At 51.6% G+C, this 15,126-nt stretch overlaps 1 protein-coding gene across 3 annotated transcripts in view; it reads left to right on the top strand.

Moving 5' to 3' along the window:
• WDR41 (WD repeat domain 41) overlaps nucleotides 1-15,126 on the top strand; it is a 32,157-nt gene that overhangs the window by 14,226 nt on the left and 2,805 nt on the right. For 2 of the 3 annotated variants that reach the window (XM_040985950.1, XM_040985949.1), the window contains exons 4-10: nucleotides 27-158; nucleotides 1,311-1,373; nucleotides 3,639-3,750; nucleotides 7,652-7,714; nucleotides 9,071-9,181; nucleotides 13,873-14,057; nucleotides 14,730-14,851. In XM_040985950.1, coding sequence (XP_040841884.1) covers nucleotides 27-158; nucleotides 1,311-1,373; nucleotides 3,639-3,750; nucleotides 7,652-7,714; nucleotides 9,071-9,181; nucleotides 13,873-14,057; nucleotides 14,730-14,851 — 788 coding nt within the window. The remainder of the gene's footprint in view (nucleotides 1-26; nucleotides 159-1,310; nucleotides 1,374-3,638; nucleotides 3,751-7,651; nucleotides 7,715-9,070; nucleotides 9,182-13,872; nucleotides 14,058-14,729; nucleotides 14,852-15,126) is intronic. The other variant, XM_040985952.1, reaches the window with a different exon arrangement.

Below are 15,126 nucleotides of genomic sequence, written 5' to 3'. Positions count from 1 at the left end.
TCTTAACATTTTTATTGTCATTTCAGACAGGGGAAAAGCTTCTGGAACTCAGTGGACACACGCAAAAGATAACAGCTGTTTCGACGTTTCCTTGCTTGGCGTCTTGTGCAGAGCAGCGCCCGCTCCTGCTGACGGCCTCTGCGGATAGGACGGTTGTGGTATCCTTAGCCTGGGGATGGCGGCTGGCAGTGCTTCTGTAGGGTACCACATCTGCGTTTGGGCAGCTGGGAACCCACTGAGCAGAGCTGCTCTCTCCAACTCATGTAGTCATTATGCATATTTGCTTTAAATTTAGGAAAACCAGCTGAGTTGGAGAATAACTGAAATTTTGTTGCTTTTTCCAGCAAAGAAACTTCCTGGCTCCTGCCTGTAAGAGCCTTTGTGTATCTGAGTCCAGCAGAAGGGTGACCTGCTAGCTGTGCAGTGTTTATGCCAGCATTCAGTAAAGTTTTTTTTTTTTTTAGATTTATTTTTATTGGAAAGTCAGATACATAGAAAGGAGGAGAGACAGAGAGAAAGATCTTCTGTCCGATGATTGACTCCCCAAGTGAGTACAACGGCTGCTGCTGCGCCAATCCGGAGCCAGGAGCCAGGAACTTCTTCCAGGTCTTCCACACGGGTGCAGGGCACAGGGTCCCAAGGCTTTGGGGCGTCCTCGACTGCTTTCCCAGGCCACAAGCAGGGAGCTGGATGGGAAATGGGGCTGCTGGGATTAGAACTGGCGCCCATATGGGATCCCAGCATGTTCAAAGCGAAGACTTTAGCCGCTAGGCCACGCCACAGGGACCCAGTAAACAGTTTTTAAAAAGCACAATTACTTTCCTTTGGCCATCGTTTCAGCCAAAAGTTCAGGTGTGGCAGTGGAAAAGGCCTAGTTATAACATGCCTGTGAGTGTCGGACATTGTTCCAGGTGTTTAACGCGTATGAACCCGTTAATCTGTAAACTAGCCCTTGGAGGTAAATATCCTCATCTAGAGGTGGAAGAGGCACACAGAGCCATGATTTCCTGGTGGTTGGGGTCAGGAGAAGGGGTCCCCTGTGGGATTTAGCCGGTGGGCCGTTGCCCTGGGCCCAGCAGTTGCAGTCTTCATGTGCATTCAATACTTCAGGGACTTATTCTAAATCATAGCTTGCTCTGCTAAGGTGACAACTCAATGTGTGAATTAATTTGTGTGGTAGTATAAATGCTAACTTTTATTTAAATCTCATAAGTAAATACTTGATATTTGTGATTTGTCAATTAGAAAAGTTTCATCATAGTCAGCATTTTAGAATTCCATATGGAAATTATTTCTTAACATCACCTTAGGTCTGGGACAGTGACACTGGCAGACTGGTGGAGAGACTGTCATATTTCCAGTCCACTGTGAAGGTAAAGTCAAGAGCAAGTGAGTGGTTTTGTCTGAGACAAAGTGATTGGATTAAATACTGAATGAAGTTTGTGTTGTAGTTTTTCCACTTTGTTTTCTAGACCTCTAGTCGTGGGATTCTTGTGGGAGTAGATGGTGGGGTGTGTGTGCTCGGTGCTCCATGTTTCCATTGGAAGTTAAGTCAGGGGCTGATTACCAAAGCACGGGAGGAGAAAGGTGGGTCCTGGTCGTTGAGCTGTTCCATGGGCGTGTGTGTGCGGCTGTGCGTCTGGGAGATGGCTTATGTTTTACCCAAGCTTTTTTTTTTTTTAAGATTTATTTATTTTTATTGGAAAGTCAGATATACAGAGAGGAGAGACAGAGAGGAAGATCTATTGTCTGATGATTCACTCCCCAAGTGAGCGCAACAGCCGATGCTATGCCGATCTGAAGCCAGGAGCCTCTTTGGGGTCTCCCATGGGGATGCAGGGTCTTAAAGCTTTGGGCCGTCCTCGACTGCCTTCCCGGGCCACAGGCAGGGAGCTGGATGGGAAGCGGAGCTGCCGGGATTAGAATTGGCGCCCTTATGAGATCCTGGTGCGTTCAAGGCGAGGACCTTAGCCACTAGGCCACGCCGCCGGGCCCTACCCAAGCTTTTTAATTGTCAGTTTTGGGAAAATGTATTGACCAGTGGGATGTTTCCTTTCTTGCTAACTGTATATACGTATATTTTACATATGTAAGTGCTGTGTATTATGTATCTGTGTGTGTATTATATATCTGTATATGTGTATTATATCTCTGTGTATGTGTGTGTGTATATATTATATATATATATATTTATATAAAGGCAAAATTCCAAAGAGAAAAAGGGATGCCCAGAGCTTCCATCTGCTGCTTCACTCTCTAGATGGCCGAAATGGAGGGCCTACGCTAAGCCTGGGGCTTCATCTGGGTCTTCTGAGTGGGTGCAGGGGCCCAAGCGCTTGGACCGTCCTCTGCTCCCTTCCAGGATGTGTTGGCAGGGAGCCGGGTCTGCGCCCGCACTCAGGGCCGAGATGGCTCAGGGCGCTGCAGCACTTGCTGGCCTTGAAGACAGCTCTGTCCAGGCTACTCTCTCCCTCTTCCTTCTCTATTTCCCCTCCCTCCCTCTCTTTTTCTCTCTCTTTGTCGCCCTGCTTTATTCTTTTCCTCTGTCATCTGCCCATCTTTTCTGCTCCTTTTAACTCAGACTCCTCTTTGCAGAGTTTCTCTTGTCATCCTGATTCTGATTGTTGTTTAGCTCTAATTTCATCATGCTCATGTAACCCTGTAACCGTCCACACTGGACAGCCTGGCTCTGGCTGCCTGTCAGGGCAGTGTTTGGGTCCCACCCAGCTCCAGTTGTTAGAGGGATTTGGGAAGTAGAGCAGATGAGGGCCCACGCGGTGGCCCAGTCACTGAAGTCCTCACCTTGCATGTGTCATGAAGCTCACCGGTTCTAATCCCGGCAGCCCCATTTCCCATCCAGCTCCCTGCTTGTGGCCTAGGAAAGCAGTGAAGGACAGCCCAAAGCCTTGGGACCCTGCGCCTGCATAGAAAACCTGGAGGAGGCCCCTGGCTTCTGACTTTGGATAGGCACAGCACCAGCTGTGGTGGCTGTTTGGGGAGTGAAGTATCAGAAGGAAAATCTTCCTCTCTGTCTTTCCTCCTCTGTATATCTGACTTTCTAATTAAAAAATAAAAAATAAATCTTTTTAAAAAAAGCAGATAAGCGCTCACTCTGTCTGCCTGCCTATTGATTGGAAACCTCAGGCCAGGGATGCTTGGCCTTCAAGTTAAGAAGCTGCCATGGGAATCCTCGTTTTGAGCCCCCGTTCCATGCCCACTCGCCCTGGGTCATGGTGGATCATGGCTTAGGGAGCTGTGTGCAGGAGTATATGTCCCTCACCAAAGCCTGGTGTCATCAGTGTTGCAGGCTCTGGTCACTGGTGAGGGGGGCTGCATCTGTTTCTGCCTTTCACGTTAAAAACAATTAAACTTATTTTCAAAAAATTACTTGCACAGATCAAATGTGGTTTATGCAGGAAAATGAACTAAGTTTAACATCAGAATATTAATCAGTGAAATATACCATAGTGAGAATGCAAAGCCAGAATTACATCATCATTCCAATATATGCAGAGAAAGCATCGCACAGACAAGCCCCCTTTGTTGGAGGGCTGGTTTCCAGAACTGGGGACGGGTTTCCAGTTCTCTGGACAGGAAGTGTTTTTCAGCCTGGTATCCCTGTCCCTTCTGCTTTGCAGTGTTTGATGGTTCTCCCACGGCTGGGCGTCTGGCTGTCTGGTGGAGATGAGCTGTGTGTGTGGAGCCGGAAGTTGGATCTCCTGTGCAAGGCCGCCCAGCTCTCGGATGCAGGTAGCCGGGACTGACAGGCTGGGTGGCGCGGGTTCCTCCATGAGACTCCAGGCTCTCCTCCCCCGCCATGCTGGCTCAGGCAAGTGCTGGGTACAGTGAGGCGAGCCTGCTGTCCGGGTTGTGAGGGGCAGCAAGCATACTGACTGCAGTAGATCCCTGTGGCTCCCAGGAACACCTGCTCTGTGGGTCACTGGACTCGTGTCAGTGTCTGGGACTGGCCTCACCGTCAGCTGGTTTGTTTCATAAAAGTGTGAGAACTACAAAGTCCTGTCGTCTCAGCTCTCTGCTAGCACTCTGTCAGTCACACGGACACGAAGATGGTGAAGAATGAGAGTTAAGCCTATCAGGTTAAAAATACCAAGATGTGAAAGAGGAGACTTCAGTGTGAGTGACCCTGGAAGTCACGTAATACGTCATTTCTGTTTCTAAGAAAACAAACCAGTGGTCACCCCAGACAGGATGCTAGCTGCATGTTGGTATTTTAGAGACAGCACAGAGTCTGGGAGTCTGGCACAGCTGAGAAGGTTCTGCTTGGAGCCTTGTCCCCTAGAGGGTACTTGGGTGTGGGTCTTGGCTGTGCTGCCTCGTCGAGCCTCTTGATGCACACCTGGGGGTCGGCAGGTGGTGGCTCCCATCTCTGCATTTAGGGAATGGGCAGAAGCCCTCTGGATTAAATGTCTGGTTCATCCCTGGAGATAGTTTGTCTCAAGATACAAAGTGACGAGCTGGCAGGGAAATCAGCAGTGCCTTGCCAGGATTCTCAGCTCCTCAGCGCACGTTGGCCCCAGGTTTTGGCTTCTTACTGCTCCATGACAGCTCCTTCGATCACACCCATTTTCCTCTTTTCTTCTGCTTTTCTGGGATTATCGATGAACTTTATTCCATGAACTGTTAGTAGCTATGCAGTAAAATGTAGAAATTGGGGTGAGAAGGAATCGTGTGTGTGTTGCTGGAAGAACTACGTGTAACTGCGGCCTTCCTTCTGCGAGTTGTCTGGGAGTCCCTAGTGCCCAGGTCCCTTGGGCGATGCTGGCAGCCTGGGTGGGCCCTCAGGGAGCGGCTGCTGCCTTTGCCTTTCCAGATGGCGTCACAGTTAACGCTCTGATGAGCTTGCAGAAGCACGGGCAGTCCTGGTCACTGCGGGCAGTGGGATGAGCACGGCCAGGCAGGCCGTGTGCTGAGGCCTGAGCACAGACCTGCCACCCCTGGGTTGTTAGCTGTTTGGTATTTTGACGCACAAATAATTCCACGAACATGCATTGAGAATTCTTCTGTTACTCATTTTCACATCTCTGCTTTATTCTTGTGTTACCTAGCTTTTTGTTGTGGTAGCGAGATGGCCATAAGCAGCTAGCTTGTGCCTTGGCTCTGGTGTGGCACCCCTAGAGGCTGGTGGAGGACAAACAGGCAGGCACAGACTGCCCAAACTGCTTGTCTCACTCGCAGCCTTCCTAAGAACTGCCGTGGGGGCGCAGTGCCTGGGACCTCCGGGAGCCCCCCTAGGGATTTGCTGCTCATCACTGGAGGAGCATTCCTACCTGCTTAGGCCATCAGCCTAGGGCTTGGCTGAGGCTGGGGGCCGGCCATGATCAGAGCAGCTCTTCTTGTGTGGGAAAAATGCAAACCCCACTGTTGGGAGTAAGACTTGCAGGCAGAAAGCCCCTGCAGAGCCTGTCGGGCTGGAGCGAATGGCAAGCCTTCTCCAGATTTGCAGGTCAGGGACTGCAGAAGGTCATGGAACAGGTGTTAACAAAGAACTGTGATGGACTGAAAATTTTATACCAAAATAGCCTCTATTTTCCACAAGTTTTTGAAGACTCTTTGTATATGTTTCAAGTTACATATATATCATGTTGAAAAAAATTAATGAAACAGCTTTTTGCTAATGAATGGTGGTTTTAAAATGCCAACCCCCTATTTTGAAGTTAAGATTATCTGAAGCCATCCCATGACTCAGCTGTGGGAAGAAGTGCGGAATTTTGCATTCAGATAAATGTGGTAGAGTGTCCAACCCGACGGATCGAGATCATGAGGGATTTTGTCAGTACATTTTTTACTAAGTTTGCCTTGTGAGGACCGCTCCCTGGGCTGCTGACTGGCTCTTTTGGTAGAGGAAGAGCAGGCCACACCTCCACATCGCCTGTGCTCCAGTGCAGCAGCACACCCTGGTCTTACCCACTGGGCAAGCAGGGCAGGGGCTGCCACCCCCTGGAGCCAGCAGCAGGTCCCACCCCGTGCAGTGCCACTTAGACCCGGGTGGTTTGCCCTGTGCTTGGTAACTGACTGTCAGTTCCCAGCATATTCTCCTTTGGTTCCACTGAGGCTGGAATGGCTCTAAGATCTCCAGGGGATGCCACCCCCAGCCTGTGGGAACAGGTGGCAGATGGCAGGCTCTCCCCAGAACCACCACGTGTTTTCCTGCCCACACACTCTCTGAACCCTGTACTTTGGGTGCGGTGGAGGCAGAGATGGGCACTGACCACTGGTGAGGGGCTGGATCTCCGGTCCCCGCCCCTCCCAGGCTGCTGGCTGGCTGCCAGGGCAACAGCTCAGCGTGGCCTTAGCTCTCGTCTGTGTCGTGACTGCCTCTGGGCTGCCAGCCTCCAGTTGTCTCAGCAGCCAGAAGGATGCTGTGACCGTGGAGGTTCCCAGGACATCAGGAGTTATGTTGGGGGATCCTGGCCTGCAGGCAGGGGGTGTGTCACTGTCACACAGGAGCATCCCTGGCTGGGCTAGCCATGGTGTCATGGATCAAAGCCCTACTTGTGTCTCTGATGCCAGCAGTTTCTGATCTGTATCTCTCCAAAACTTTGCGCTTCCTCAGTTTTGTCTTCTGTGTATCAACTCCTTGCTGAGGATTAACTCTGTAAATTGGGGGAGTGGCCATACCCTACTAAGACCCTAGGTTTAAAATGTTTAGAATTCAGTGTTTGCCTCAGTGTTGGACCATGTTCTGAGAACTCGGTCGTCTGCGGCTGGCCCAGCAGGCACCGGCAGGACGCTGGGCCAGGAGCAGAGTGGCCCGGATGTGAAGCAGCACTCTGTTACAGGCTGTGCAGGAGAGAGAGCCAGCCAGCTGCTGTTCACTGGGTCACTTGCCAGAAGCTGCGACGGTGCAGCCGACAAGCCCTGAGGGCCAGGAGCTCCATCCTGGTGCCCCGTGTGTGTGACAGCGACTCAACAGCGTGATCCATCTTCTGCCACCTTTCTCAGAGCGAGAGAAGAGGCTGAGAGCTGAGCCAGCATTCCAGGGTGGGGGCTTCCATCACAGTGCAGACCCGTTCCTTTCCAATGTTTCCAGGTCTGGGGGTTGTAGGACAAGTTCTGCTCCATGACAGCATAGAGGTCTGACTGAACAGATAACAGTGGAAACACTCTAGGAGCATGATGTCCTAGCTTTAATGGGTCAGTAATTCTCCCAAGCCGCCTTCCACAGACACATTTTGTGTTTGTGAGCAAGTGAGGTTGTGTACTTGCAGGGGTTTATGCTGTACTGTTCCTGGTTTCCATATGGAAAGTGGTTGACAGCTATGATGGACTATGTCAATCAGTGGATTTTTCAAAGACCTCATAGTGCTTGGAGTGGCAAGATTGACAGAGATTCATAACTGTGGCAATATCAAAACCACTTGAGCAAGAACCTCAGAGCATGCCCTACATCCGGGACCTGGGGAGGGTAGGAAATTGGGTGGGCCTTCTCCCTTAATACCCCCCTTTAAACATGAAGGTAACAATATGGAAAACATACTAGTATTATCCACTTTCCTGTAGCCCTTGAACCTTCTTACTCTAACTAAGTATGTAAAGAATGTCAAAATAAATTTTATTAAAAAAAAAAAGTGGTTGACATGAAGCAGTGCATTTGTAATGGCAGAAAATAATTTGCTTTATGTTTTTGAAGGGATCACTGCTTTGGCTGAAATACCTAAGAACTGTGTTGTAGCAGCAGCTGGCAAAGAGCTGAGTGAGTATGTTTTTCACTTTCTCTTTAATTGTTGAACTTGACCTGTATGTGCGTGCTGGAAAGACTAAGGAGCTTTGGCGAGGCCTGTCTGCCCTGCCCCGTCCTGGTCTCGGGGATCGCTGAGCCGAAGCCGAGGGAAGCATCTCGAGGTGTTGATGGTTCCTCTCTGCGTTCGCAGTGTGTTCAGACAGGATTTGCTGCTCATTCTAAAATCCCAACCCAAGAATCCCTTGGTAGTATTCCGACTAGCATAGATCTCATAAATTGTTCTCTTTTGTGTTTGACAAGCACAGTGTCCATGTGAATGGCTGTCAGGATTTAATGGCTTTGCTCAGGTTCATCAGCTCATAGAATATTGCCAGTTACAGAGAGAAACACAACGTTGCCTCTTTTCCGGAAGGAAGTGAGACATGGTGGTGGCTTAGCGCTTGCAGAGGGGGAGTTGTGGTGTCTGTGGACTTTGACGGCTCTGGGGGTCAGCCCCCTCAGATCTCAGCACCCACCGCTTGGTCTCATTCCTACTGCGGGCCGTGAACTTGCACTTGCCAAGGCAGGGGCTGGCTTTGCTAGCATTTATATTTGAGGTGTCTAGAACTCTTGAGGTTGTAGAACATGGTGCATGCTCATTAAATGTTTGTTCAAGTTCTGTTGATTTGTGTTTGCATTTTCTGTGGGATCTTCAGATACTTCATGGAAAAATATGTAATATGAAAAACTTGGCGTTTCAGAAATTTATTGTTTGATGCTCTCATTCTGCAGCCTGTAAAGTGCCTTATCTTCAGTGAAGTTAGTGGTCACTCTAATAAAGTAGAATCGAGTTGGTGTCGTCAGATAATGAGCATAAAGCAGTGAAGTGCAAAGCCAGCCGAATTGATAAGGCATGTCTCTCCTGGGAGCTCCTGACTCGGAGGAGGTGCAGGTGCCACGGAGAGTTGACCAGCAGAGCAGGTGCTCATGTCTTTCCTGAGTCCAAGAGAAGTGTGACTGTTTTGGTGAAGGCAGCAGCTGACGCAGGGTGCGGGGGCCCGTCGGGGAGAGGGCAGCAGCATCACGTCTGAAGGAGGTCGGGAAAGTGGGTTGCGGGGACACACACTGGCACTACGGGGTCAGAGGAAGACATTTGGCAGGTGGACTTTCGGTGTGGTAGGTCATTTTTGCTTGTGAATACAAATACCAAATTTTCACACTGTGCTAAATGTGTACAACTCTGGTCTGGCAGATGATAATAAAAAGAACATAGCTACTGTCTGTCCCTTCGTCTACCTCCCCCCAAAAGAAGGAAGAACTGCTTGCTTGTTGAGAAACAGCGTGTCTGTCCCCCTTAGAGCATGTCGTGAAGATGTGTGTTGGATCCAGTCATTTTCAGGTTGGTGGTGCCCTCGGAAGGATCCCAGGAGTGGGGAATTACTGAAGCCAAGCGCCTTCATGGGCACCAGGATAACATTCTGTCCTTGGTCAGTGTCAACGGTAAGCTCATGTGTATTTTCATATCGTGTGTGTGTTTGTGTGTGCTAGCACCACCTTTCTGACCTTGTGCCTTGCACCCGGGTTCTAGAGTCACTGTCATGGAGACAGCTTTAGGAGCAGGTGTACAACCCTGTGGGTAAGATGCTGTTGGAGTCCCTGCCTCACGGACGGCAGCGCCTGGGCTCAGCTCACAGCTTTGCCCATCTCCAGCTCTTCACGTGCACCCTGGGAGGTGGAGGGTCCTGTCCCCTGTGGGAACAGGAGTGGAGTTCCAGTTCCTGGCCCAGCCTCAGCGACTGCAGCCTTGGGAAGGAGTGAACTCACAGAAGAGAACTCTGTGTCTTTGCCTTTCAAGTAAATACTAATAAAATCCTAGAGGCTTTCGACGAGCAGGGTTTGTCATGGTCCCTTTCTGCAGCTGTGGATCTAGGGAGTTCCTGGGCTGGCAGGTCTGAGGGGGGAGACCTGAAGAGGGTGGAGTCGTGTGGAGGCTTGGGGACAGGAGATCCGGGTCCGCAGGCCCCTTGGTGTGGCTGTGGGACACTTCGTGGCCTTGTAGCGTTCCATCAGTTTGGGCAGCTGTTTGCAAGTTCCTTTTCTTTAGAGTGATTGGGAGGTTACGCCCTTTTGTCTCACTGTCCACATGATGCAGTTCAGTGCAGCAGTTCCATAGAAAAATGAGCAAGATTCCAGCCTGAGTAGCTGTGGTCGCAGCCCCGAAGCCCAGCTGACCCCAGAAGGTGTCACCTGCAGTGGGGGTTTGGGCTTGCATGGGCCGCGTCTGCTCTGTAAGTTACTTCGGTGAGTGACATCAGATGTCAGGGCAGGATTGTAAGCCCCTGGTCTCGGCATGTAGCTGTTTGACCTGCGTGTCAGTGAGTGTGTGTGTTGTCAGAGCTGTCAGATGAGCAGGATCTTGGTGGTGACCTGCTGTGGGATGGCAGGAAGCTGAGAGCCCCCAGGCTGGCTGTGGCTCACGGGCGCTCTGTGTAAGTGGAGACGGGGACACGGCGTGCATGGATGCCACAAGTGTCCTTTCTGTACCTGGGACGTCCTGTCGGCCTGAGGGGCAGGAGTGACAGCAGCCGTGCCCTCACTGCGCCCTGCGGGGTCTGTCTGCTGCATGCTGGGCGCACCAGCGTCCTGTCTGTGACAGCAGGCCGTAAGGCCCAGTCCCCAGGCTGCAGGGGCAAGGGGGCACGGGACGCGGAGGGAGGGAGGGTGAGCCAGCCCCAACCTCAGTGGTTTCATTTTGCTAATGGGATGTGCAAGGAAGCTTCTAACATGTAAACAATGTTTTCTTCACATGTTTCGCTGCCAGATTCTTTTAAAACATTTTTTAAAGATTTATTTTTAATTTTTATTGGAAAGTCAGATATACAGAGAGGAGAGACAAGATCTTCTGTCTGATGATTCATTCCCCAAGTGGCCACAACGGCTGGAGCTTAGCCAATCCGAAGCCAGAGCCAAAAGCTTCTCCACACGGGTGCAGGGTCCCAAGGCTTTGGGCTGTCCTCCACTGCTTTCCCAGGCCACAAGCAGGGAGCTGGATGGGAAGTGGAGCCGCCGGGATATGAACTGGCGCCCATATGGGATCCGAGCTCATGTGAGGCGAGGACTTTAGCCATCTTTGCCAAATTCTTAAATGGGAAACCAAGCAGTGAAGGTACAGGGCACTCTGCATCCTGTGACTTGGTGGCTGTAAGATGGCAGTCTGGGTGGGTAGGACCTGGTTTTTAGACCTCACTGGAGGTCAGGTTGGCTGGCACAATTGGAGAAGCTTTGCCAAATGGCTGCATGTGTGCACAGCCACAGTTGCCATGCTGCCATTTCCTGCCTCACTTGGGGCTCTGCTCCTCTGCCTTCCCCAGGCACCAGCGCAGCATGTGGCCAATGACTGGGGTGGTCCTTTTAGGGAAGGTGCATGTCCCCAAGGTGGCCCGGGGCACCCCTGGAAGTGCACCAGAACCCTCGGGAAGGCTCGGGGCTGGGTGAGGTCACCCTGCTGACTCTGCCTCTGGACACTGCTGTTTTTTGTTGTGTCCTCTGTGGTGCTAACAGCAGGTGCCAGGGGAGATGGCCTCACTAACACCACGTTATGGAGCTGGGCTGGTGTGGCGTTAGGGCCTGTCGGTCACTGGCACAGAGATGTGCTGCTCGGACTGGGCTGAATGTAGGCACAGCGTCTGGGAGCCAGAGGCCTGCGGGAGGCGCTGCTGCGTGGCCTCAGTGCACTGCACCTGCAGTAGGGGCTGCTCGGGGAAGGGGCGGGAGAAGGCTGCAGGCTGGCAGTTATGCAGGGAAGTGAGCTTGTGGAGAAGGCAGCACGGTGGGCTCCAGGGCGGCCTCTGCCTCAGTAGGGGGTGGCACTGGGCCTTTCTAACAGAGTTCATCTGGTTCTCAGGGATTTCTGTTTTGCTGGATTATTTTATAAAAGAAACAAATCACAAAAGGGTATATTCTTTTTTTAAAAGCTTATTTATTTGAAAGAGTTGTGGGGGAGGTCTTATCTCTGGTCCACTCCCCAAGTGTCTGTAAAGGCCGAGTATGCACCAGGCTGAAGCCAGGGGGCACGGACTTAACTGACTCTCCCCCTGAGTGCAGGGGCTGAGGCGTGGGCCGCCCTCTGCTGCCTTCTCTTGTGCGTTAGCAGGGAGCTGGATTGGAAGTGGAGCACCTGGGACGCCAGCATGATAGATGGTGGCTTAACTTGCTATGTCATCAGTGTATTCTTACATTGTAAAGAACAGAATATTTTAGTAGCACTGATATGGGATATCACAGCAGGGGTTCAACATAATATCAGAGACTCAAAAAGACTGTGTTATGTCTTACTTATTTAGTTAAAAATTTTAAAAATGCTCCATTTTCCAACTGCTGGTTTATTCTACAAATGCCTGCAACAGCTGGGATTGGATGTTCCCAGGCCAGGATCCCAGCATGCCAGCTGGGTCTACCGTGTGGATGTTTCAGGGACCCCGAGGGGGGAACAAGCCAGGGGCTCTGACCGGGGGATGTCCCAAGAGGGGATCCCCCCCCCCATTCTTCTTTTAAGATCATTTACTTGAAAGGCAGAACTGTTAACCAGAGAGTAGGCGACAGAGGGAGGACTTCCATCCGTCGGGCCCCTCCCCAGATGGCTGCAAGTGCTGGGGCTGGGCCAGGCTGAGAGCAGGCAGCAGCCTGTCTGGGTCTCCTCCCTGGGGGCGGGCTGCTAGCTGCGAGCCGGTCACATGTGGACACCCGATCTCAAACCCACGCCCATCTGGGATGGTGGTGTGCACCGCAAGAGGTGGCTCAGCACCCACTCCGTCTTTTTCAAGGAGTGTGCATTTGGTTTTGGTTAGTATAATTGTTCTAATTTGGTGTGTGAAGAACCCCAGGTAAAGATTAAATGTTTCCTGTGCTGCACTGCGCCAGATTCATAATCTGTCTTACCCTCATTGTGTGTTAAAATTAATCAACATTCTTTAAGATCATTTCTATTTTTATTGATTACATTGCATTATGTGACACAATTTTATAGGCACTGGTATTTCCCACCCCATCCCCCCGTGGATTCCTCCACCTTGTTGCTTTACCACAGTTCAAATTCAGTTGAAATTCTTTCATTGCAAGTATCTACCAAGCATAAAGTCCAGCATCTTATTGTCCAGATAAGTTCAACGGTTTCTTGGGGAGACCTAAGACCATTTCTAATCTAGTAGTTGTGCATCATGCGTAAAGTGTCGGCCCATTAACCTCACCTTCCTAAAGGTTTCCAAGTTGCACAAGAATGAGGAGGTGGAGGGTGCAGCCTGTAAGTCAGACCGTCCTGTCAGCCAGCACCGCACGGGAGAGGGGTGCGCATGTGCGTTTCACTGTTGATTGTAACAGGGTGTCAACAATCTTGACTGCAAAATAGCATTAGGTTTAGAACATAATGTTTAGTGCTGGCATTGTTATTCATTTAGTCACCAATTAAGTATCCAATTATCTTAAGATTTCTAAGATGATATATAGCAATCTTGTACATTTTCTAAAAGCGCAATTGTTGAATCAGTAGGTTTAAGGTTTTCACACATATTACCAAGTTAAAGTCTTGAGGAAAAGGTGTTCCAGTTTATTCCAGAACACCAGCTGAGTATCTGTGTGCTGGTTGTATTTCTGCCAGCGTTGCAGCTTTGCCCACTTGCCACGGGCGCGTGTGTGTGACATCTGCTTGCAGTTAGGGCCGAAGGCGTCTCACAGCGAGAGGCTCTGTGCCCTTTGGCCTGTCAGGACCTTCGCCTGTTGCTCTGTTGGAGAAGTTATCTCCTTCCTAATCTGTGGGAACCCCTTACAGACCAAGCCTCATGAGCCCCTTTTGGCGTTTTACATCTTCCTCAGCTCTCCCCCACGCAGATGCTGCCTGGGGACCCCTCAGCCCATCTCCCTAGCTCCTCCCTGCTCCATGTTCATGGGAACACACCCTCGGTCTTCCCGGCCCTCACCCTGCATGCGTCTACTTAAAGCTCACTAGTCCATTTATTGTAAACTTCCTAGTTGTTGTATCTAATGTACTCAGAATGCTCAAGGTATGTGTGAGAGAGAGAAACCCCTGGGGGAGGTGTGTGTGCAGTTGGAGTGTGTCCCTCTGCCCCCTGGCTGCGCATTGGTCTGCTGCTGCAGCCTGGGACACAATCGCTCAGGAGCTGTGTGGCCTTTCCTAGATGCTAGCTTTGTCTCCGGCTCCCACATCGGAGAGCTGATCGTCTGGAGTGCCCTGGACTGGACCATGCAGGCTTCTGAGTGGAACTTCTGGGACCCATCTCCACAGCAGGACACCCAGCAAGAAATCAAACTCTGTCAGAAACCAAACGACATTTCCATTCATCATTTCACGTGTGATGAGGAGGTAAAGCCGAGTGTGTCAGCAAACTCAGATCCTCAGCCTTCGGTCTAGCCCCGGGTGGACGGGTGCCAAGTGCAGGGTGCCAGGCCTGGTTCCTAGTGTGTGGGACTCAGATGTTAGAAGCATCCTCTGGATCTGGGCCTGAGGGGCGCGCTGGCCCAGGGTCACTGGTGGAACAGGAGACCAGAGTAGGGGCTTGAAGAGCCTGCCTCAAGGGGCACCTGCTGAGGTGGGGCGTCCCAAGTTGAGGAGCTTGCTGAACAGCCTTCCAAGCGGCTGGTGTGGTTGCGGGTGGGGAGGCATGGAGCCCTGGTCCCGAGGAGGGGACAGGGGATTCTGGTGCCACCTCTGCGAGCACAGAGGGCCCAGAGTGGGCCGGCTGTTCACAGGAAGGTCTCACTCAGCGTGTGGAGTGTGCATCATTTTGCTCACATTTTAGCCAGAAAGTAGTGAGGTCATTTTTGCAGGACACAGTCCTGTGTGGGCAGAAGCCCAGGGTACAGCCTGGCCACTTCCGCCCAGACCGCCACTGGGGGCGGCTGTTTCAAGCTGTCCAGAGGGAGGGGCCGGCGATGCTGGGCGCTGTGTGGCAGTGTGTCCCCTGGGTGGACAGGGACATCGGAGAGTCCCACGAGGCCCCCAGCCAGCGTTGCTGTAGCACACCTCCCTCCCCAGAACGTGTTCGCTGCCGTTGGCCGGGGGCTGTACGTGTACAACCTTCCCACGAAGCGGCTCACCGCCTGCCACAAGGCTGCTCACGACTCCAGTGTCCTGCACATCGCCAAGCTCCCCAACAGGTGCGACGGCCCACTCATGGTCCCTTCTCGGGTGGCTCAGTTACCTGTGGGTTTGGCCAGTATGCTACGTGATGTTTATTGTCAGAATTTAACACTGGGTTGATTTGCCCAGGACAAGGTACAAGAATGCAGCCCTGACCATGTTACACTGTGTGAACCCAGACCCCAAGGGAGAGCCCTTGTCTGAGCCGAGAGGAGCTCAGTGGGCGAGGGCAGGGAAGGCCGTCCGTCACAGCCCATGTCCCCACACTGGCCCAGCGGGCAGGTGTTAGCAG

The sequence above is a fragment of the Ochotona curzoniae genome, unplaced genomic scaffold, assembly GCF_017591425.1.
Source record: "Ochotona curzoniae isolate NIBS_2020 unplaced genomic scaffold, NIBS_Ocur_1.0 contig_4501, whole genome shotgun sequence".
NCBI classification, from domain to species: Eukaryota; Metazoa; Chordata; class Mammalia; order Lagomorpha; family Ochotonidae; genus Ochotona; species Ochotona curzoniae.
The sequence above is the reverse complement of the archived record's forward strand: the minus strand, read 5'-3'. Positions and strand labels throughout refer to the sequence as shown.